The sequence below is a fragment of the Paroedura picta genome, chromosome 7 (assembly GCF_049243985.1).
Source record: "Paroedura picta isolate Pp20150507F chromosome 7, Ppicta_v3.0, whole genome shotgun sequence".
In the NCBI taxonomy this organism is placed as follows: domain Eukaryota; kingdom Metazoa; phylum Chordata; class Lepidosauria; order Squamata; family Gekkonidae; genus Paroedura; species Paroedura picta.
Genome location: NC_135375.1, coordinates 97,955,542 through 97,975,733, shown reverse-complemented (window position 1 = coordinate 97,975,733; position 20,192 = coordinate 97,955,542). Strand labels below are relative to the sequence as shown.

At 44.0% G+C, this 20,192-nt stretch overlaps 1 protein-coding gene across 4 annotated transcripts in view; it reads left to right on the top strand.

Moving 5' to 3' along the window:
- GNE (glucosamine (UDP-N-acetyl)-2-epimerase/N-acetylmannosamine kinase) overlaps window positions 1-20,192 on the top strand; it is a 56,851-nt gene that overhangs the window by 10,637 nt on the left and 26,022 nt on the right. The window contains exons 1-4 of one of the 4 annotated variants that reach the window (XM_077345582.1): window positions 3,085-3,327; window positions 14,484-14,692; window positions 18,151-18,602; window positions 19,617-19,769. In XM_077345582.1, the coding sequence (XP_077201697.1) occupies window positions 14,529-14,692; window positions 18,151-18,602; window positions 19,617-19,769 (769 nt within the window). In that variant the 5' untranslated portion in view covers window positions 3,085-3,327; window positions 14,484-14,528. Of the gene's footprint in view, window positions 1-3,084; window positions 3,328-3,379; window positions 3,491-10,565; window positions 10,584-14,483; window positions 14,693-18,150; window positions 18,603-19,616; window positions 19,770-20,192 lie in introns of those variants that run through there. The other 3 variants (XM_077345583.1, XM_077345581.1, XM_077345579.1) reach the window with 3 other exon arrangements.

Sequence of the window (20,192 nt, the reverse complement as noted above, 5' to 3'; positions counted from 1 at the left end):
GACCAAACCTTAGCATTGCCCTGAGGCGTAGACCAGTTGTTGCTGAGCAGGCTGTGCCATAGTTCAGTAAATCTACTTTCCTTAAATGATATTTATTTTAAACATTTCTCCCTTGTGGAACTCAAGACAGCTTATGATGTAACTAAAATAATAAGAAACACAATGAAAGCAAATATAAATAAAGTAACTGCTAACACTGATACATTAAATTCCAGAGAAAAGCTTGGTATGCTCATCGACTTGGTTGCTTTCTTTAAAATCTATTAAGTACAGTTGCCAACTCTGGGTTGGGAAATTCCTGGAGATTTGGGGTAGAAGTTGGAGAAAATGGGGTTTGGAGAGGGGCCTCAGTGGAATGTAATACAATAGAGCAGCCTTTCTCAACTTTTTTACCATTAAGAAGCCTCTGAAACAGGGTTCGAGAAATTCCAGAAGTGGCGTGATTGTGTAGATCATGATTAGGGAACATAGTTGTAGACACGCCCACATGGTGCCCCTCCAGGCCCATCATTGGCCATTTTGGGAGGGGAGGCTGGTCAACATGGGCCTATATGGTCATATCACCTGATAAATGTTTAACGTTTTAAAATATATGAAAAATTAATTAACTCCCGTGCATTCAGGAAACCCACCCAGGGCTGTCAAGAAACCCCAGGATTTTACGAAACCCTGGTTGAAAAAGCCTGCCAAACCATATACTCTCTAGTAGCAGCCATTGTTTATTCAGGGAAACTGATCTCTCTTGTTTGGACAGCAGTTATAAATTCTGGGAAATATTCAGGCCCCACCTGGCAATTAGCAACCCATTAAGCCCACATGTGAATCATAAAATAACTTTTACAATGATTTATGTTCATTACCTGGTACAGAAGGCTCAGGGCCTTCTGTACCAGGTAATGAACACAAATCATGACTGATGACTAAGAAACAGTCGATTAATTCATCCAAGAATGAATTAGCCATGTGGCAAGGCGAATTTTTCCTATGGCTCCTCAAGTCCATGTTTGAATAGCCATTGAATATAGGTAAAAATCATTTTGTTATGTGATTGCATGGCTGACTCTCCATATTGTTGCAGCTGTCATGGGGATCCTCCCCTACCCTCCCAAGTGGAGTTCAGAAGCTGACCATGCAAAAATAGCTAAGAATTATTTTACACAACATCCAGTCTGCTGTGCGATGCGGGCATGATGCCAGTGTTTCCCATGGCAAATGCCTATCACATAAACAGTAGGCACATGTTTCTAACTCCCATCCCCACAAGTATTGGCGCCATGATATACTGTCCCATGTATGCTTAGAAACATTTCACACTTATGCACATTTCGGCAAGAACAGTGAAGGTTCCAAATTCACTTGGAAAGAACAAGGACAGTAGTCCCTTATACCCTGGCTTTGGGGAGAACATAAGATAACATCTTTATTTATATTTATATTCCGCCGCTCTCAAATGTCTCACGGCAGTTTACAAGATCAATAAAATACAATAAAATTCCCTAAAATACCCCTACAGGGGTAGTCAAACTACGGCCCTCCAGATGTCCATGGACTACAATTCCCATGAGCCCCTGCTGGCAGGGGCTCATGGGAATTGTAGTTCATGGACATCTGGAGGGCCACAGTTTGACTACCCCTGCCCTAAAACATAACAGAATAACATAACTAGATGGCAGGCAGTAAAATATCAGCTTATTCCCTGTTCAGCATGGGTCAATCTTTCTACCTGAGAGTGAGGAACCTAGTTGGCCTCAACTTAGAAACCCTCAGCTGGCCACACCTGTTGGAAATGCCCACTTCCAGCTCCACCCCCAAAGGCTCCAGGTATTTCCTAATCCAGAGCTGGCAGCCCTACTCACAGGGTTGTTGTGAGGATAAATATGAGGGAGAACTCAGTCATGAAGTTCACACCCACCCATGTACCGTTTTCTATCAACCTCCCTTACTATCTTCCAGGGAGGGTTGCCAGCTCTGGGTTGGGAAATACTTGGAGACTTTTCAGCTGGAGACAGGAGTGGGGAAGATTTAGGGTGGGGAGGGACCTTAGTGTTGCATAATGCTATGGTGTCCTTCCTCCAAAGTAGCCTTTTTCTCCAGGGGAACTGATCTCTTTAATTGGGAGATGAGTTGTAAAACTGGGGGGTCCCTAGGTCCCACTTGGAGGCTGGCATCCCAAAGTCCACTCTCCAAAGCAGCCTTTTTCTCCAGGGGAACTGATCTCTTTAATTGGGAGATGAGTTGTAAAACTGGGGGGTCCCTAGGGTCCCGCTTGGAGGCTGGCATCCCAAAGTCCACTCTCCAAAGCAGCCATTTTCTCCAGGGGAACTGATGCCTTTGCCTGGAGATGAGCCATTTGCAGGGGGGGGGGGGATAGGGACTGGCACCCTTCCTCCCAGGCATTTTGTTAAGTCCTGTGGGTTCCACTGTTCTGAGTGTTGTAGTAGCTTGTAACCAGGGGTATGCACACACACAAAAATCGGGATTTTTTGCCACATCAACATCTAAATGGCCTCCCTCTTGCATTGCACCCCACCCTCTTGTTCTACACTCATGGGCTGATTTTTTAGAATGGATGTTAGTACTTGTATTGCTGAACATGTGTTATTCCATGCCCTGAATCCGCTTCAGCACAGCGGGCAGTCTATGCATTTAAATCTTAATTTATTTAGTCACACAATTTAAATACTGCCCCTCACTGTGACACAAATAAAAATATTGGCCGGCTTCCTCATGAGGGATTCTTGTGTGTGTGTGTGTGGGGGGGGGGGACTGCACCGATACGGTGTTGGGATTCGGGTTCTCCCCCCTCCCCGGGAAACCCCGATATTTTCCTAGCTGCATTATAGTCAATGGAGAAACGGGGTGGGTTGGGGGTGACTGCGAAAAAGGCGGGAACGCGGTGCAGAAAGCGGAGGGCCCCGGTCACCCCGGTGGGTAGAAACACCCCTCCACACACACAGAGTACTCTGCGACTGCGACGTCTCGTGCGAACAGCGCCTTTGATAGGCTGCCGACGCGTGTCAGAGGCCGGGAGAGAGGGGCAGCTGAGGCGAGGAGGCCGGGCTGCGGCGAGAGGCGCGGAGCGGGGCTGGCGCGGGCGACGCCGAGGGAACTTCAACCCACAGGCTCCTCACGGAGTGGCGGCGGCGGCGGCGCTTGGTGGGCCCAGCCTCCCTCCCTCCGTCCGTCTCCTCAGGCGCTGCCTACGCGAGCGACGCCACATCACACACACGCCGCCGCTTCCACCCGACGCGGCCTACGGAGAGGCTCGCGCGCCGGCTCGGTTCGTGGCTGCGGGCCTGCGGGAGGCGTGGCGAAGCTCGCCCTGAGGTAATCGCCGGCGCGGTGCGCCGTTAGCGGGAGGCGGAGAGCGGAAGGGCGCGCCGTGGCGGTTCTCCCCCGCCTCACTCTCGGGGTCTGCAGGGAGGCCTCTTCCGTGGCAGGGAAGGCCGTGGCTGCTGCCCGGGGCGGACTTGGCTGCGGGCCTCCCCCGGTGCGGCAAAGATTGGGACACTTGCTTCTCCCCCCCCCCACCTCCTTTGGCTTCGCGGCCGGCTGGGAACTCAAGGGGGGGTTTCCACCTGCTCCGCGTTGGGCCGTCGTCAGGGCCTCTGGCGGGCCCCAGGTGGAAACTGGGATGCCCACCTGCCCTTGGAGCCTATGGGGCTGCGGGCTTGGATGCCGAGACCCCACCCCAGCTCTGTCCTCTGCGTTTTTGGAAGGTGCTGTGATCGCAGTGGCCTGGTTGGTTGGTGCTTCCGAAGAAGCGGGTCAACCGTTCATGACGTTTGGGAATTGTAAAAAAAATCAAGACTGTTTAGTAAAGGTCTTAATCCGACAGTGGATGTGCATGAGTAGAATTCAGAGGTGGCGGAACTGGTGCTCTCCAATTGGACTACATTTACCATGAGCCCCTGCCAGCAATGCTAGAGCAGGGCTGGCCAATCTGTGGCTCTTCAGATGTCCCTGGGGCTCATGGTAATTGTAGTCCACTGAGATCTGGAGAGCCACAGTTTGGCCACCCCTGGAATAGGTGAAATTCACACATGATCAGCAGAATGATGTGGGGGAATGCTCTGGAGCTTTATCACTGTCTATTGTCATTTAGTCACTTACTAATTGTCATTTAGTCTTTCTTACACATTGGATTTTCTTACACACTTGCAGTCTGCTTTTGCAGCTGGATTTTCCTGTGCGGAACAGGAAAGTTTACTTCTGAAGTGCAGTGAAAGTGCATTATCTAATGTGTGGAATGGGCCTGCTTGCATTGTTCTCCCCACTCTGTTTTGTCCTCACAACAAACCTGAAAGAAAGGGTAGACTGACTGGCCCAAGGTCATCCAGCAAGCTTCCATGGCAGAGGGAAAATGTGAACTTGGGTTTCTCATACCCCCAGCTAACGCAACATCACACTGGCTCTCAGGGGCAACATGCCTTCACCCAGAGATCTGTGAGAGAGCTGGAAACACAATGAGCTCTGATACACACTAATAACATTCACCCCCCCCCCAAAAAAAAACCCCAAACAAACAAACACAGATTTCCAACATCTTTTTCCAAAGACTAAATGGAGATATTATTTCACCAGGGAAAGATCCGAGGAAGAAAGGACTTTTGCTGGTAAATAGAACAATGGATGTGTCTGCGTTCTACTTATGCATACATTTAATTATTAATTTATTGCCCACCCTTGTCATTGAGACTCAAGGTGAGTCACAGAATTACAAAAACAATGCAATAAATGTCTCCATATCTCCAATGTGGTAGTGATGGTGGAACTGACTTCTTGTGGTGTTCATAAGTTTTCAAAACAAGTGACAAACAGAGTTGGCTAGCCATTTCCTGCCTCCACACAGCAGCCCTGGACATCCTTGGCTACCTGTCGTCCAAATAACCAGTAAAGCTGACCCTGCTTGAGCTTTGGGGATCTGATGAAATCAGGGTAGTCTGGGCCATCCAGATCAGAGTATGTCTATTATGCAATACAATTAAACCAGCTTGCACCCTTAGGCAATAAATGAGGCAATAAAGTTGGGTTACACAGTTATATGTAGAACAAAGTACGAGTCCAGTGGCCAACAAAGTTTTATTCAAGGTGCACATATGTGTCTTCAGATACAATAAAATGGAATTCAATGTAATAACAGGAATGCTGTGGGAGGTAGAAGGGAAACAAACTGTTTAAGTGTGTTTGCAGAATTACAGCCCTGTTCCCTATATAAAAAGTATCCTCTTGGACATTTCCATTTTGACCCATTCCTATTACGTTTGTTTAGAAAGCTATATTTTGGGTGTACCTGCACACACAAGTGATTTGTGTTCTGCAAACACAAATGTGCATTCTTGGTGGCAATTGGAAGTTGCTTCTCTTGAAACCCGAGTTCCTGTACTCCAGCATTCCATTCCATGCGTGCTTTTTTGTTTTCTCTATGTTGTAAACCTGACAAATATTATGAAGCTCCAGATTTTGACTGTTAAGTGCAAAAAGGCCCCGTTTTCAGACATTTTCAGTGTGTCTTGGAGCACGTGTGCCAAATTCCAGCTTTCTGAATGGCGTGGATATACCTTCTTTGTGACCACTGTTTTGAAGGAGAGGTGTATGAATGTGTTCCATTCCCCCCCCCCCCCGTGATAATGGAGCATCTTGAACTGCATGTATACCAGGTTAATTATGGTATCTTTCTGGCCCACTTGGCTGGACTGGGCCTTGGAGGCACTGTTTATGTTGACTGCACTCCTTCGTGTACCATTGGTTGTATATGGTTATGGGGAATTTCTTTTTTGGCTTGTGGGGAGCCATGCACTTCCATTTTTTCCCCATGTTATTTAACATCTACAGGTATTTGCAGTGATGTGACATCAGTTCAAGATGATACCTGTGTCATACGTGCCTTTAATAAAATCCAGATTTGACTCCTATAATGTTCTTGATGTGTGCCTGGCTTGATGTAGTGGTTAAAACCACTAGCTTCTAATCTGGAGAGCTGGGTTAGATTCCCCACTCCTCCAAATGCAGCTAGCTGGGTGACCTTGCCCCTCCTACATTACAGGGTGTCTCTTGTGGACAGAGGGAGGGAAGGCAATTGTAAGCCTCTTTGAGACTTCTTCCGGTAGTAAAAAACGGGATGCAAAAACAACTCTTCTTGACATGGGACTGCCTTTGAAGACGGTCCAGAAGTTCCTACTAGTATAGACTGCAACAGCCAGAATGCTAATATGAATACATGGCAATTCAATTCAAGCCAGTATATTTCACAAACTGCCTTTGCTTCCAGTTGCTATATGCTATGTTTTTACTTTTGGGATTTGAGCAATTCCAAGTTCCAGTCTACTTCTGTCCATATCAGAGTCTGAACAGATGCAGATCATGCACGGAGGGGGAGGGTCCTTGCCAGCATGTCTTGTGCTGTTAAGTTCCCATGATAGGGATAGTTGGTACCATCATGACATACTTTTCCAGTACCCCTTGGACATATACTTGTTCTGGAAGGCCATTACAGAAATGTCTTGGAAGGGGCTTTGCTTGTTGTTTTATTGTTGTTTTGAATTAATAGTATTTTAAAAGCTTTAACATTTCTAATTCTATAAATTGGAAGACAACATAGTAATGGTGAAGGCAGAAGCTGAAAAAAAATTACTATGAATAGTTTTTTGTTTATTCTGGTTTCACTGGAACTGTTTACTTTCAAAATGTTTCTGACGCACTGCATCCTGGAAAGGATCTAGAGTTTCATTCATTGTAGTGCTGTTTTATTGTTTTTCATCTATAGTATTATATATTGAGGAAGATGACTCATTTATTAGGACATTTCCTGATAAACATAGTCAGGAATCCTATTCTAATTTGTGGCATTCACAAATCCCTTAGTAAAAAAAAAAAAACATGACTCAAAAGCTACTTTTTAATTGTTCCCTGACCTGGGCTTACTTTGTTTATTCTGTTGTGGATCCTGCTGAATTAAGATCAATTTGAACTCGAGTCTCCCCCCCCCCCCATTGAAACAGAAAAGTGTTCTGCACGTGGTTAGGGAAGCTCAGGAGAGGGGGGAGCCAAGCACAGCAGGAACCTCTTTCTTTCTTTTCTTGAATGAGGGGGGGGGGGATTGGAGACAGCAGAGGAAGGAGAAAAAAAACACAGGCCAAATCTCTGCTGTTAGGGCTTTCCCTTTAAGGAAAGCCTTGCAACCTGGGAACCAGGAACTGACGCTCTTACCAATCAGGGCTTTTCTACAGCATTGGAGGCTGGGCAGCAAGTTATTTTGGGGATAGCAGACAGCTGCATGCTTACTCATGCTGCATGCTGATTTTTCAAATATTGAGAGTTATATCCACTCCAGGATATCGAAGGGGGTAGGGTCACTCTGGATCAATCAAGCTTGTTGCAGATGAAAAATTTAAATCGCCCCAAATCAAAATGGAAATCGCATTCAGTGTAGATGGCAGGGATTGAATCGACCTGGGATTGGAATAAAAGCTCTATGCAGATTCAGTCCTGGATAGTCTAGTCAGATCTTGGAAGTTAAGCCAGGTCAGCCCTGGCTAGTATTTGGATGGGAGACCAGGTTATAACGTGGAGGCAGGCAATGCCAAATTGCCACAGAACATGTCTTGCCTTGAAAACTGCAGGGGGTTGCCAAAAGTCAGTTGTGATCTGACAGCACACGTATACTTTTTAATTATGGATTTCCTTTTATTTACTGATAGGAATTTTGATATTCTAATCAGTAAAGGAATAGTTTTGTATTCTGTCTTTTTTGGGTTAGCCTTATTATTTGCCCAAACCTTTGAGAAAAGATAGGATAGAAATAGTTCATCCAGGTTAACTGAACTTGCATGCAGTTTCTGTGGGATCCGATGGGATGACTCATTGAAAGTGGCTTTGTTGGGTTTGTTTAATCTGGTTTGCTAGGGCATTTTATGAGATCTCAGAGAAACAAATTTTTGTTTTACATGTCAGCACTGTATGCATCCATAATGGACACTAGATTTTTTTTTTGAGGGGTTGGGGTGGAAGAACTCTATGGACGGCCTCCCCCCAGGACCTGGAAAGGCTGCAGTTGGCTGTTAGGGAACTCACCGGCAGGGGCAGCTCTCAAGCAGCAGGGATCTGCAGCCTCCAAGCCTCAGAGGGAAGTGGAAGGCGGAGGGGGTGGTCAGGCGTGGGGGACGGAAGGCGATTGGCTGGCTGCTGGACAGACAGGCAATCCGGTTGGAGGAGGAGTCACTCAGGGGCGGGACAGCTGCCTTGAGTGGGTGTTAAGCACTGTCACTTAAGCCATGAGACACACTCTTCCTCCAAGCACTTACCAGAAGTATATTATGTGGAACAGATGGTAGGGTCTATAGAACTTCTTTCTGTCTCTTTTAATCTTAATGGACAAATCCATTCTTGCTGTTCATGTTTCTGCCTAGAAAATTGTTTTTTGCAAAATACTTCTGATACCCAAATGTGTCATAAAGTACCATGAATTGGATCATGAATCATAAAACCTGTTGGCATGGTTTTATGTATAGCATGGTACCTTAAATAAGCCAAAGCAAAAGTTAGGTATTTCCCTGTCTCAAAGAGTATTGTGTTTAAATGTCAATCATGGAGGAGCCCATAGAGGAAGAATCTGTAATTATAATTTGTTTTACACATACTTAGGTTTCATTTGAGCTAGGTGTTAAGTCAGGAATGCAAGAGCTAATCTTGTGGAAGGTTGCTGAATAGAAAGTAGATCAGTGTGGAAATTTAGGAGATGAATGATAATCCTAAGAGAGAAACAAGGGACGAATGGTCAAAGCTGAGGGAACAGAAGGCTTCTGTATGCCTCAGAACATAAAATAGTAGAGGAATATCAGGAGAAGAAATTTTCTCTGGTGACCTCATGAGTTTTGTGAATTTGATGTCAAAAAGCATCATCCAGAGAAGAAGAATACCACATCATCACTGCTTCACAGGAACCGTTTACAACTGTTTCAGTGTAATATCTGCCAGCTGCCCAATAGCTCAGGCCTCAGCATGGAATTGTACCTGTGTGGCAGACCAGTACATAAAAAAACACACAGGCTTGTATGTGGAGAGGGTTCAAAAAGTCCCCAAGTAGTGATCATTTTCTGAGAAGTAGCCCATGTCATCTAGAAATGTTTGACTCTTAGTACTGTCTTGGGTTACTGGTTCTTGCCTTGATTGATTGGCTCTGTTACCCCACTACTCCCAGATAACTGGCTTGCCCGGGTTACAGAGTGAAAATCCCACAATAAAATATCAGCCCCTCCCCCCCCAATCCTTGCTCAACAGACCTCCAGCATCCAGCACTATGGGGTATCGATGTAACTGGGGGTGGCCAATATTCCGGTTGTTTCAAGGAGGGGGGCCGCAATCTTCCCTTGCCGTGGTCTCCACCAAATGCCTGGCGGAAGAGCTCCAAAGGGCCCTCAGCTCTTTCAAGATTTAGTTACTTATAGTCTGCCTTTTGCACAAAGAAACACTGAGGTCATTAGTGGATACTTTGGCTAATTCTGTATCCTTAACTGCAACAAAAAAGTAAAAAGAAAAAAAAAACACCGTTGCTTGTCTCCAGCATGATTTGTGTATTGAGCAATATTTTATCACAGGTGGTTGTTGTTGTTGTTAGGTGTGAAGTCATGTCCGACCCATCGCGACCCCATGGACAATGATTCTTCAGGCCTTCCTTTCCTGTTGGACACCTTCCGACCCGAGGGGCTCATCTTCCACGTCATATCGTTTTGCCTTTTGGAACTGTCTATAGAGTTTTTATGGCAAAGATACTGGAGTGGTTTGCCATTTCCTTCTCCAGTGGATCACCTTTTGTCAGAGCTCTCAGCTATGACCTGTCCGTCTTGGGTGGCCCTGCACGGCATAGCTCATAGCTTCACTGAGCTACGCAAGCCCCTTCACCACGACAAGACAGCGATCTTTGAAGGGGTTATCACAGGTTAAAAGTTTGCAACTTTTCCTCATGTTAAAAAAAAAATGGATTTAAGCTCCAAGAAGTAGACTTATTTTCACTTGATTATCAGGAAATAATATTTTGCTTTGTGAAGGGATCTTCACTTTATATTACTTGCCGCACTGGAAATAGAATGTAGCTCAATTCTTCGTTCCTTTTTCCTCATTTGGCATTTAAATAGGGTTAACCTGTTGCCCTGCCTTTCCACTGGTCAGGCTGTTTTCATTCTTAGTCATCTACAGTGCAATCCTATGCAGAGTTACTCCAGAGTGACTCAGTGTATTGGAGTAAGTGGGTTTGGGATCATACTGTTAGCATTATATGGTGCTTATTACTTCAGCTAAGGAAAAGTCTTGCCTGAACAGGTAATTTATGAGTTAATCATGACTTGCTGTTCACCAATGGGAAAAAAGAGGAAGGAGAAACTGTAATGCAAATATTTGCCTTTTAAAAATGTTTAATTTGTTACGCTGGGAGCAAGAATAGAGAAGAAGGTAAGGTTTCTTTGTATTAAAGCCATAGAAAATGAAGATAGGAACGACCATAGCCTTGAGTATTTATAACCATTTTAAGTAGAATTCTCTTTTTATTATTGCGAGAAGAAACAACACTTTGGTAACTAAAGATCGAAGTATGTGAGCCTCAAAGCCATGAATAAACATGAAGTAAACTAGTTTTCCTGGCTGCTGATAGATTTTTAAACTCGGTGTGGGAGATATCTTTGATTACTTAACTGTGTAACCAGACTAGTCTACTTAGGCTTTGTTTAAACTGAAAGCACAATTCCTTCCTGATTTTTATAGCCAATTAATAACTCTTTTATCTCTAATTTGAAACTTATATAACACCATTGGATGGCAGGGTGTCTAGCACAGGTGATTTGTGTCATAAAAGTTGGTCAGCCAGTGTCTGTGTTCTAGGACGCAGTTCATTTTGTGTTTGCGTAGGCTGCATTTCTGTGAGCTACTGAAGCATGTTAAGGGGAGGGGAGGGGAGGGGAAGGTCCTTCTCCTTGTACGTTTGGGGTTCGGCAGTAAGAAATCTGAAAACTATCAAGTTTTGTTTGTTTGCTCAGGGCCAGGATGACTTCAGAACAAACTAAGATTGGTAAGGCAAGCTAACTGTAACATTTCTGTCAAGTTGCAACTAACTTCTGACGACCCCTGTTGGGTTTTCAAGACGAAAGGAACAAAGATGCCACTGGCTGCCCCTGGACTTCCTTGATGGTCTTCCATCTAAGAATTAACTCGGGCAGACACAGCTTAGCTTCTGAGATCTCGCAAGATCAGGCTAGCCTGGGCTGTTGTTGTCAGGGCAAAACGAGCTAAACTAGCCGGAAGCAAAATCAGGAATGGGGGTAGACTACCCCAGTTGGATTATTCCCATTTACAGTGTATCTACAAGTTATGGGTTGGATCAAGGGTCCCTAATAAGTACCTTGTGAGCTACTGCTACATTATTTTTTTTATTAATCGTATATGGCAAGGGTAGTCAACCTGTGGTCCTCCAGATGTCCATGGACTACAATTCCCATGAGCCCCTGCCAGCAAACGCTGGCAGGGGCTCATGGTAATTGTAGTCCATGGACATCTGGAGGACCACAGGTTGACTACCCCTGGTATATGGTTTAGCGCGGTTTAGCCAGGAGATCCAACGATTGTCTAGCAGCCAGGCAAGGGACGTCCAGAGTTTGTTTGCCATTTTCTGCCTCCAGGCATGACCCCTTGGGAGAACAGTAGGTTTCCCATCCAGATACTATCCAGGAGTCAGCCCTGCTTTGCATCCAAGATCCGATGGCATTGAGCTTGCCTGGGCTACTGCTATGGAGGAGCTCATGCATACTGTAGAACAGTGGTTTTCTACCATTAGTAGGTGTATTGCAGGTGAGATACAGGGGTTTCATAACAATTGCTAAGATTTCACTCTCCCTTAATCCTTGTATCTCCATGCCATCTGTGACTTTGGGCACTTAATGTTTCTCCTAATTCCCCACCCTACCCCCGCTATCAACAAGTGTCTTTGACATGCCATTCCTGCCTTCCATGGATTATCCATTGTGCTCTTGCATTTTTTTGTACTTTTAAAGCGTACAGTAAATGATATATGTTTACAGGGATGATGCTGTTACATTTAAATGCCTTTCTTTGAAAGAGTGGGCTTTTTGTTTCTACCATATTGGGATGAGGGTTCTTTGATCGAGTGATTGGTGGGACATAAGATATAAAGGGTAGAGAACCACGACTCTAGAAGACATAGAAAAAGATCATGATAAAATCAACCCTGTGATATAGAAACAACTTTTCTTTTTCTCTGGGCTGCTTAGCTGATAATTTCTTGTTCTCTTCTTAGTTAATTTTCCATGTCTAGGACAGAACAAAAACCTGGTAACACGGTGGAGAAGGTGAGGTGAAAGAAGATTTGGGATATTTCTTCATTACTCAGAAGTCGGTTGGCTGACCCCTTAGGCTAGGATGTGCAGGCTAAAATGTGACCTTTGTACAAATCCGTGAAAAGGATGACTTTTTTGATACCAAAACAAAATTTGAGTCCAACAGCACCTTTAAGACCAACAAAGTTTTGTTCAAGGTGTCTTGTTGGTCTTAAAGGTACCATTGGACTCAATTTTTGTTCTGCTGCTGCAGACAGACACGGCTACCCACCTGAATATATTTTTAAGATACCACTAGGATTAAATGGCAGTTTCTGCTCGTGTTGCTTTGCAAACAGCAGGCCAGCAAATCATGCCAGGGAACTTGTGTCAGAAGAGCTGCCTGAGACTTTTTGTTTCAAACTAGATTTGCAGGAAGAGTTGGGCAGTATGAAATAGGGCTTGGTTACCGAGCCTGGACAGTGTGTAATGTCTGCTTCCTCTTAACTGTGTCTGGAAAACTATTTGTGGGTGTGCAGAGAGAGAAGCTGTGGAGGGAAGCCAGTTGGCACGCTTGGTTAGCTACAGGTGCCTCATTGCTATTTCCACTATGTGAAAATAACAGCTAAAGAAGTGACCATTTAGGATCAAAGTTTCAAATTTGAGGACAGGAAACCTGCACTCTGCGAAACTGGTTCTGTTAAAAAAAACAACTCAAAAATAGAATTCAGGAAAAGTTGCACAGTAATTGTGGTAAGGTGTGGTCACTTAAAACTGTTGGAGGAGTGAGGAGAGGCCTACATTAAAATATTGGAATGATTTTGAAATTGTGGTATGATTGAAGCAATTGTATGCAGAAAGCTTGGGAAAGGAGTTGGCTTCTTTCTTAGCAGTGATGATTACATTTTGTGAAGGTCTACTATTCATAGCAGCAATAGTGGGGTCTAGAATTTTTATACTCGTTGTATAGACGCTTTAAATTTGTATGTATGCATATAATTCAGAAATCCTGCACTTAAAATGTGTAGGACACAGGGTCAAAAGACATGCTTTGAGCATAGTTCAGATGAGACCATACAGGCATGTGAGCGGGAGTTTAATCCCTTTGCTCCTAAATGGTTTTGTCTCTCAAAACCACTCTCACCAGGCTGCTGTTAGCCTTGTGAGGGAGACAGAACTGCAAAAGTCAGGTGACTGTCTCTTCCTTCCAGGACTGTTAGCAGCACTGAGAGGTATTAATTCTGAAAGCACAGGCTGTATGATTGAGGGATCCTGCATTAAGAATCTTTAAACTGGGTAAAATGTTTCCAGCTGACGTCTGTGGGGGATAGGGTGACCAAATGAATATATTAATCCATTTTGACTGTGTCGTATTTTTTAGTATCTCTAGCAAGGAAGTTCTTCTGATTGTAGAATTTGCTTAGTGTCTGCATGTCTGTCAGGGCTGGTGCCAACATGCCTTGAGGTGGGGGCAGCTGCCAAGGTCCAGAGCTTCTGGTGAGATCCACCATGTCTCATACAAGTGTGCTCTTCCTGCACTCACCCTTCCCATCACATGCACCCTGCAACCAAATATGCTGCGTTACACCACTGGGGGAAAGAATGTGGGCAGCATGTTTGGTTGGAATCATAGGTGATGAGAGGGAGAATCTAGGGAAGGATGTATGGGGGGCAGTATAGGAGGGGAATCTGTGCAGGTGGATGGGAAGAGGGACACATGCAGAAGGCATGGTGGGGGCCAGGGATGGAGGCTCAGGTACTCTCTGTCCAGAGCCCCGCAAAACCTAGAACTGGCCCTGCTGTCTATCATAATAATTCCCTGCCTTTCCAAGCTTAGGGGGTGGTTGGAAAATAATGTGGATAGCAACACTGCTGAAGTTAAACAGGCCTGGGTCTGCTTAGTGCCTGGTTGGGGGATCGGCTGGGAATCCTACAGTGCAATCAGAAGGAGAGGTACATCCATGTAAGCCCATGAATTTGAAGGACTTAGCAGGGTGTAACTCTGCTGGAGAAGGCAGAATTGTTGACACTCCCTTGGGTTCAGTGATGGTAGCAAGGAAAGGCTGCAAGGTTAACGTATGCATGAGGAGTCTCCTCTGTCCCTGCTCAATACTTCCAAAGCAACGTTTCTCAGAGATGCCTTACTCGTTTTCTCTTTTTCAGGAACTGTATTTCAAGAACCTGTCCAAGCAGAAGCAGAAGGAAATAATGGAGAAACATGGGAACAACCGGAAACTCCGGGTTTGTGTCGCTACATGCAATCGGGCCGATTATTCCAAGTTGGCCCCGATCATGTTTGGCATTAAAGCGGAACCTCAGTTCTTCGAGCTTGATGTTGTCGTTCTGGGCTCCCACCTGATTGATGACTACGGGTATGACGATAATTTGTGCCTTCTGTGCATGTTGTGTTTAATTCCTATCAAATTTGGCATGGCTAACGGGGAGGACAGCATCTTCAACTCTCTCTTTATTACTCCAGCAGGATTAATCCGGGATAAATATCCCTCCCTTGACTTCTTTATACAGTTGCTACTGCAGATTGGAATCAAGGGGTGCAGTCCTGAAAAAGGATAAATATGACGAGGATAAATCCTTCCATTTACATGGGACTACTGTGCCATATCTGAATCTCTGAGTGATCAGCATAGAGTGCCCAGAAGCATCTCATTCTGATCCTGTTTTTATACCCATGTACTTTCAAGAACAATAAAGCATTCAGCACCCCCAAATTATTCACTTGGCTGTCATTCGCACAATGTAGTTAGAGTGAATAATATTTCCCGCTGCATTGTGTATGTTTCAGGGAGTGTCTCCAAAACTGAATGATTAAAGAAGAATAACTTGGATAGTACGCTCTGATGCAAATAATTCTGCATGCTGTTATGAAAACAAATCGACAATAACTTCACTAACACTCTGTGAGGTTGAAATATAAAAACTTAAATTACACATGTCTTAGCTAGTTATGTGCATTTGGCCCAACTGAACAGAAAAAAATACCAAAAAATACCTTCTCAGTATTTTACTGATATTTTTGATACAGTAAAGAGAATACAGATTCTCTCATCTGTTTTGGCCACCAGTATAGCTGCCCCCCCCCCCTTAGTCCTACTGTATTCCTCAATGAACCAGCTAAAAGAAGTGGTCATTGACAGAGACGCATGGCGAAAACTTTCCAATAGAATTGCTGGGGGTTGGACACAATGGATAACATCATCATCATAGTTGGCCCAAATAAAAACCAATTTTTCCTGGCTTTTATTTGGGCATGTTCAGCTATAATGATCAGTTGTTGGTTTCACTCCTCCTGCCCCCCTTTCTGAGTGGGAGGGAACAAAAGGGACTGTTGAAATGGCTACTGGCCATTTAAGCCTAGCATTTAAATCAAAGTTTAAATGGCTTGCAGCCATTCCAGCAATCATTTTTGCTTTCCTCCATTTGGAGTGGGGGGCATGGGTCCCTGCAATGAATGCTAGCTATTTAAATCTGCTCGACCAGTCCACTGATAAGCCATCTGAACCTTCCTTTTCATTCCCCCTCCTCCAAACAGAGGGAAGCAAAAGGGACTGCTGGAATGGTTGTCAACACACCCTGCTGTCCTTGTTGTTTCCTTCCATTTGGAAGGGGGAGAAATGAAATGGGTGTCTGAAATGGCTGCTAGGCATTTAAACTTAGCAGCTTGCATGGTTTGCTGGTCAGCTATTAAGTTTAAATAGCTGGCAGCATTTAAACCCTCCTTTTTGCTGTCCCCTCTTCCAAAGGCTGTCAGCTGGTAGTCTCTGCAGGGGGCTCCAGTTCAAACCTGGGTCCCCCGCAGACCCCAAACCCATCCTGTTGGAGTCAGCTTTGGGAGTATTGGGAAATATCAATATTTTGGGGGTCCAATATACCTGAACCCCAAAAATGCTGGAGGGGATTTTTTGCACATGCCAAGCCTAGCCTTAGCCTGCAGTTAACACACAGTTCAGAGTTTTCAAAGTATGTATGTACGCTTGATGTTACTATTGTAGCCAATGCCTGCAAATTCTTTAAGTTGGTACATTTATATGAATTAGCGCATATAACAAATTTGTAAAATTGCTGTAGCTCTGTTAATTGCTTCGGTCAACATTCTCTCCCCCCCCCAAAAAAAAAGAGTGAGATAAAGGTATAAATAAATATGTAGGCGTAGTGAACTCTATTAGTCCAGAGAAATAATTGATTGCTATGTTCCAGTAAGCCAGTGTGCTTTATAAAAGGCAGGATTATGATTACGTTGAGTGTGGGAATGGGAGAGTCTTTGAACAGCTTCGTATCACTGTACTTAGTTTTTGGGTTGCAGTTGCCTACTGGGCTTTTATGGAGATTATAATTCAGTAATGGATGGATGTCTTAATGTAACAATAATAATGGTTACATAACTTTGACATGGGGAGTTCTTTGTTCGCATTGGACTATGGGTTGGTTCTTTTAATTCTGAAAGAAAATGATCTTATTTGAAGAGCTCCCTTTTTTTTCTGACCATTTATCCAGTCCGCCTTAATCCGACAATATCCGTAATTAATGTCATGGTGCAAAGTTTCATCTCCATCAATATTAGTTGTCAGGTTATCTTTTAACTTTGGTTTGCTGCTGCACTTACCCCGTTGCAAAAATTAATGACGTCTTCACAGTTGGGCCGGCATAGATTGTATCAACTGAGCTAATAATAGAGTACAGTAGAATATATAAGGCTTTTGTAGAGTGCTGCATCCTTCTACGAGAGTAGCACCAGCGAGCAGGAAATCACAAAGTCAGGCTATGGCTTGAGTGCTTTCCCATCCATTGTTATTTTGGCAGAATGCAGGTGATCCAAGTGCAAGAGATTTGGCCAGAGCTCTATTGCAAATTGATGCATTTTGCTTTCTTGCTGAGACAACAAAAATAAGCCCTTGGTTTTTAATTCATTACGCTAACCACACACACAAAACACCAGCTATTATTGATTAAAGTGCATCAGTTCTGCAGTTGGAAAGAAAACAGGTTTCCTTTTCTCACGTTGTGGTGATTCTTATTGACCTTGGTGCCATTTCTATTTTGAAGATACCATTGGGGCTAAGTCTGGATAATGACCCTGCTTAGAGCTTTATACAAGTATCTTTCTCTTTTCATTGTGAACCAACAAAATTCATATCCCGCTGCTACTAGTGGAACAGGGTCTATTGACTTTTCCTGCTGTTCACAGTTGACTTTGTGTTCATTTGTGGGCACACTTTTGGTCTAGTTTTTATATTGCAAGTTATATTGTTAAGTGCTAAAGAGCTGTGCTGCTGAGTATTTTGTCTAGTCATGTGGAATTGCAGCAGTTGAAAGCAAATGGCTAGCCACCTGCCCAGCAATAGAAGAAGATGGACCATCTGAATCCATCCTAAGTATGGCTGTCCCTGTAGCAGCACACAGAAAGGGATTCACTGTTTTCTCTGATAGTAGTTTGCAGCAGAAAACAAGTCCAAAAAATTTGAAATCCAGTCTGCCCCTTTAAATTGTAGTTGAAGCAGCTATGTTTTGGTTGAAAAGAAGAAAATCAAGGAACTGCTGATAGTGTATTTCCATCTCAACAATGCTTGACATAGTTTTCTTAAGAGAAGCAATGTAGCTTTAAGAAGGTTCATGGTCAACTTTTGAAAAATGCAGTTTCAAAACTTTTTGGCTTCCTGGTAAGAGGTCCTAGAAATGTTCATGGGAAAAAAACTGGCGTGGGGTCCAAATTAGTGATATTTCCAATTATTAGTATTAAATTCTCGGAAATATATGTTGAGATGTTGGTATGTGGTCAAGTAGCCAAAACATGTTCACCTCTTCCTCTTTCCAGTAACACTTACCGGATGATTGAACAAGATGACTTTGACATCCACACCAGACTACACACCATAGTGCGAGGAGAAGACGAGGCAGCCATGGTGGAATCTGTAGGTCTGGCCTTAGTCAAGCTCCCAGATGTGCTCAACCGCTTGAAGCCTGACATCATGATTGTCCACGGCGACAGGTTCGATGCGCTGGCGCTGGCGACATCGGCGGCCTTAATGAACATTCGGATTCTTCACATTGAAGGCGGGGAAGTCAGCGGGACCATAGATGACTCCATCCGGCACGCTATAACTAAGCTGGCTCATTACCACGTGTGTTGTACGAGAAGCGCCGAACAGCACTTGATATCCATGTGCGAGGATCATGACCGCATCCTCCTGGCAGGCTGCCCTTCATACGATAAGCTGCTGTCTGCCAAAAACAAGGACTACATGAGCATTATCCGCATGTGGATAGGTAGGTGTACCTGCACATGTGCTCTCCAAGCATCTGCAGCTTGGGACACGCTCAGCCTTGCTTTTTGTAGTAACCTACCATGCGAATTCAAGAGCCTCTTGTGGCGCAGAGTGGTAAGGCAGCCATCTGAAAGCTTTGCCCATGAGGCTGGGGGTTCGATCCCAGCAGCCGGCTCAAGGTTGACTCAGCCTTCCATCCTTCCGAGGTCGGTAAAATGAGTACCCAGCTTGCTGGGGGGTAAACGGTAATGACTGGGGAAGGCACTGGCAAACCACCCCGTATTGAGTCTGCCATGAAAACGCTGGAGGGAGTCACCCCAAGGGTCAGACATGACTCAGTGCTTGCACAGGGGATACCTTTACCTTTACTTTACCATGCGAATTGCAGAGATTTGCATTCTCTGAAACATAGGAAGATGCCACACTGGGGAGCAGTAAGAAGAGCCACAAGTAGCATGTCAAGGAGCCAGATGTGGTTTCCTAAGCCACTGAGTATCTCTATGTCAGATGCTTGACAAAGGGAGGTTAATTCTCAGCAAAACTATATCTTTCAGGCAGCTGTTGAAGAAACCTGTCATTTTCCCGCCATTCTTGTCTTAACTTTTGTATTAATTGTATTATGTTTTATTGTGCTTTTATTGTTTTAGGGGATTAGTTTTTATGTGACCCGCCTCGAGCCTCCGGGGGGAGGCCGGATATAAATTTTATAATAATAATGATGATGATGATGATGATGATATCAATAACAATAATAATAATGGCAATCACTTTCTTTAAGACTGTGTTGTCAGGATTCCCAAGATGAATTAACGTACTAAAAAATTATCACTGATCCTTAAGCAAAAATTAAATCAAATCTTCCTTAGGTGCACATATAATTCACAAAATGGCGAAACTGTTTAATAATAAATGGAATTTTTCATTGGAACAATATTGTATGTTGTTCCTTCAACTTGAGAAATCATTTTTTGTTGTTGAAAAAAAAATCTATATATTTTTAACTCTGCTCACACAGGTGAGGATGTGAAACCAAAGGACTATATAGTCGCTTTACAGCATCCTGTGACCACAGACATTAAACATTCCATAAAGATGTTTGAACTGACATTAGATGCTCTCATCTCCTTTAACAAGAGGACCTTGGTTTTATTTCCAAATATTGATGCAGGTAAGTGCGGAAGGTTCTTAAGGGGTCTAAAAATGGGGGTGGTTTTGCCGCAGCTTAATTCCTGCTCCATCTTTTATAAAGCTCATATTGAGTCTTTAGAGCTCTATAGCTTCCTCCAGTAAACAGCCATTGGAACTCCTGGTTCTCACCTATTTATAAAAGCAATGATTAAGATCTATCCCACGATATTTGCTTTAGTAGTAGAACATTGTCATTGGGCATTCATTAATATTATTCAGAGTCCCTAGCACTTTTAGTTGTGATCCAGTATAAGCTTGGTTATGAGGTACTTGATTACTCAGAATGTATTTATTTGTTTATTTGTTTGTTTATTTAGTAGATTTTTATACTGCCGTCCCATACTCCATTAACGTTACCCAGAAGGCAAGCTCTTCTCCCTTAGCTGCCCCACCCTGCTTCTTT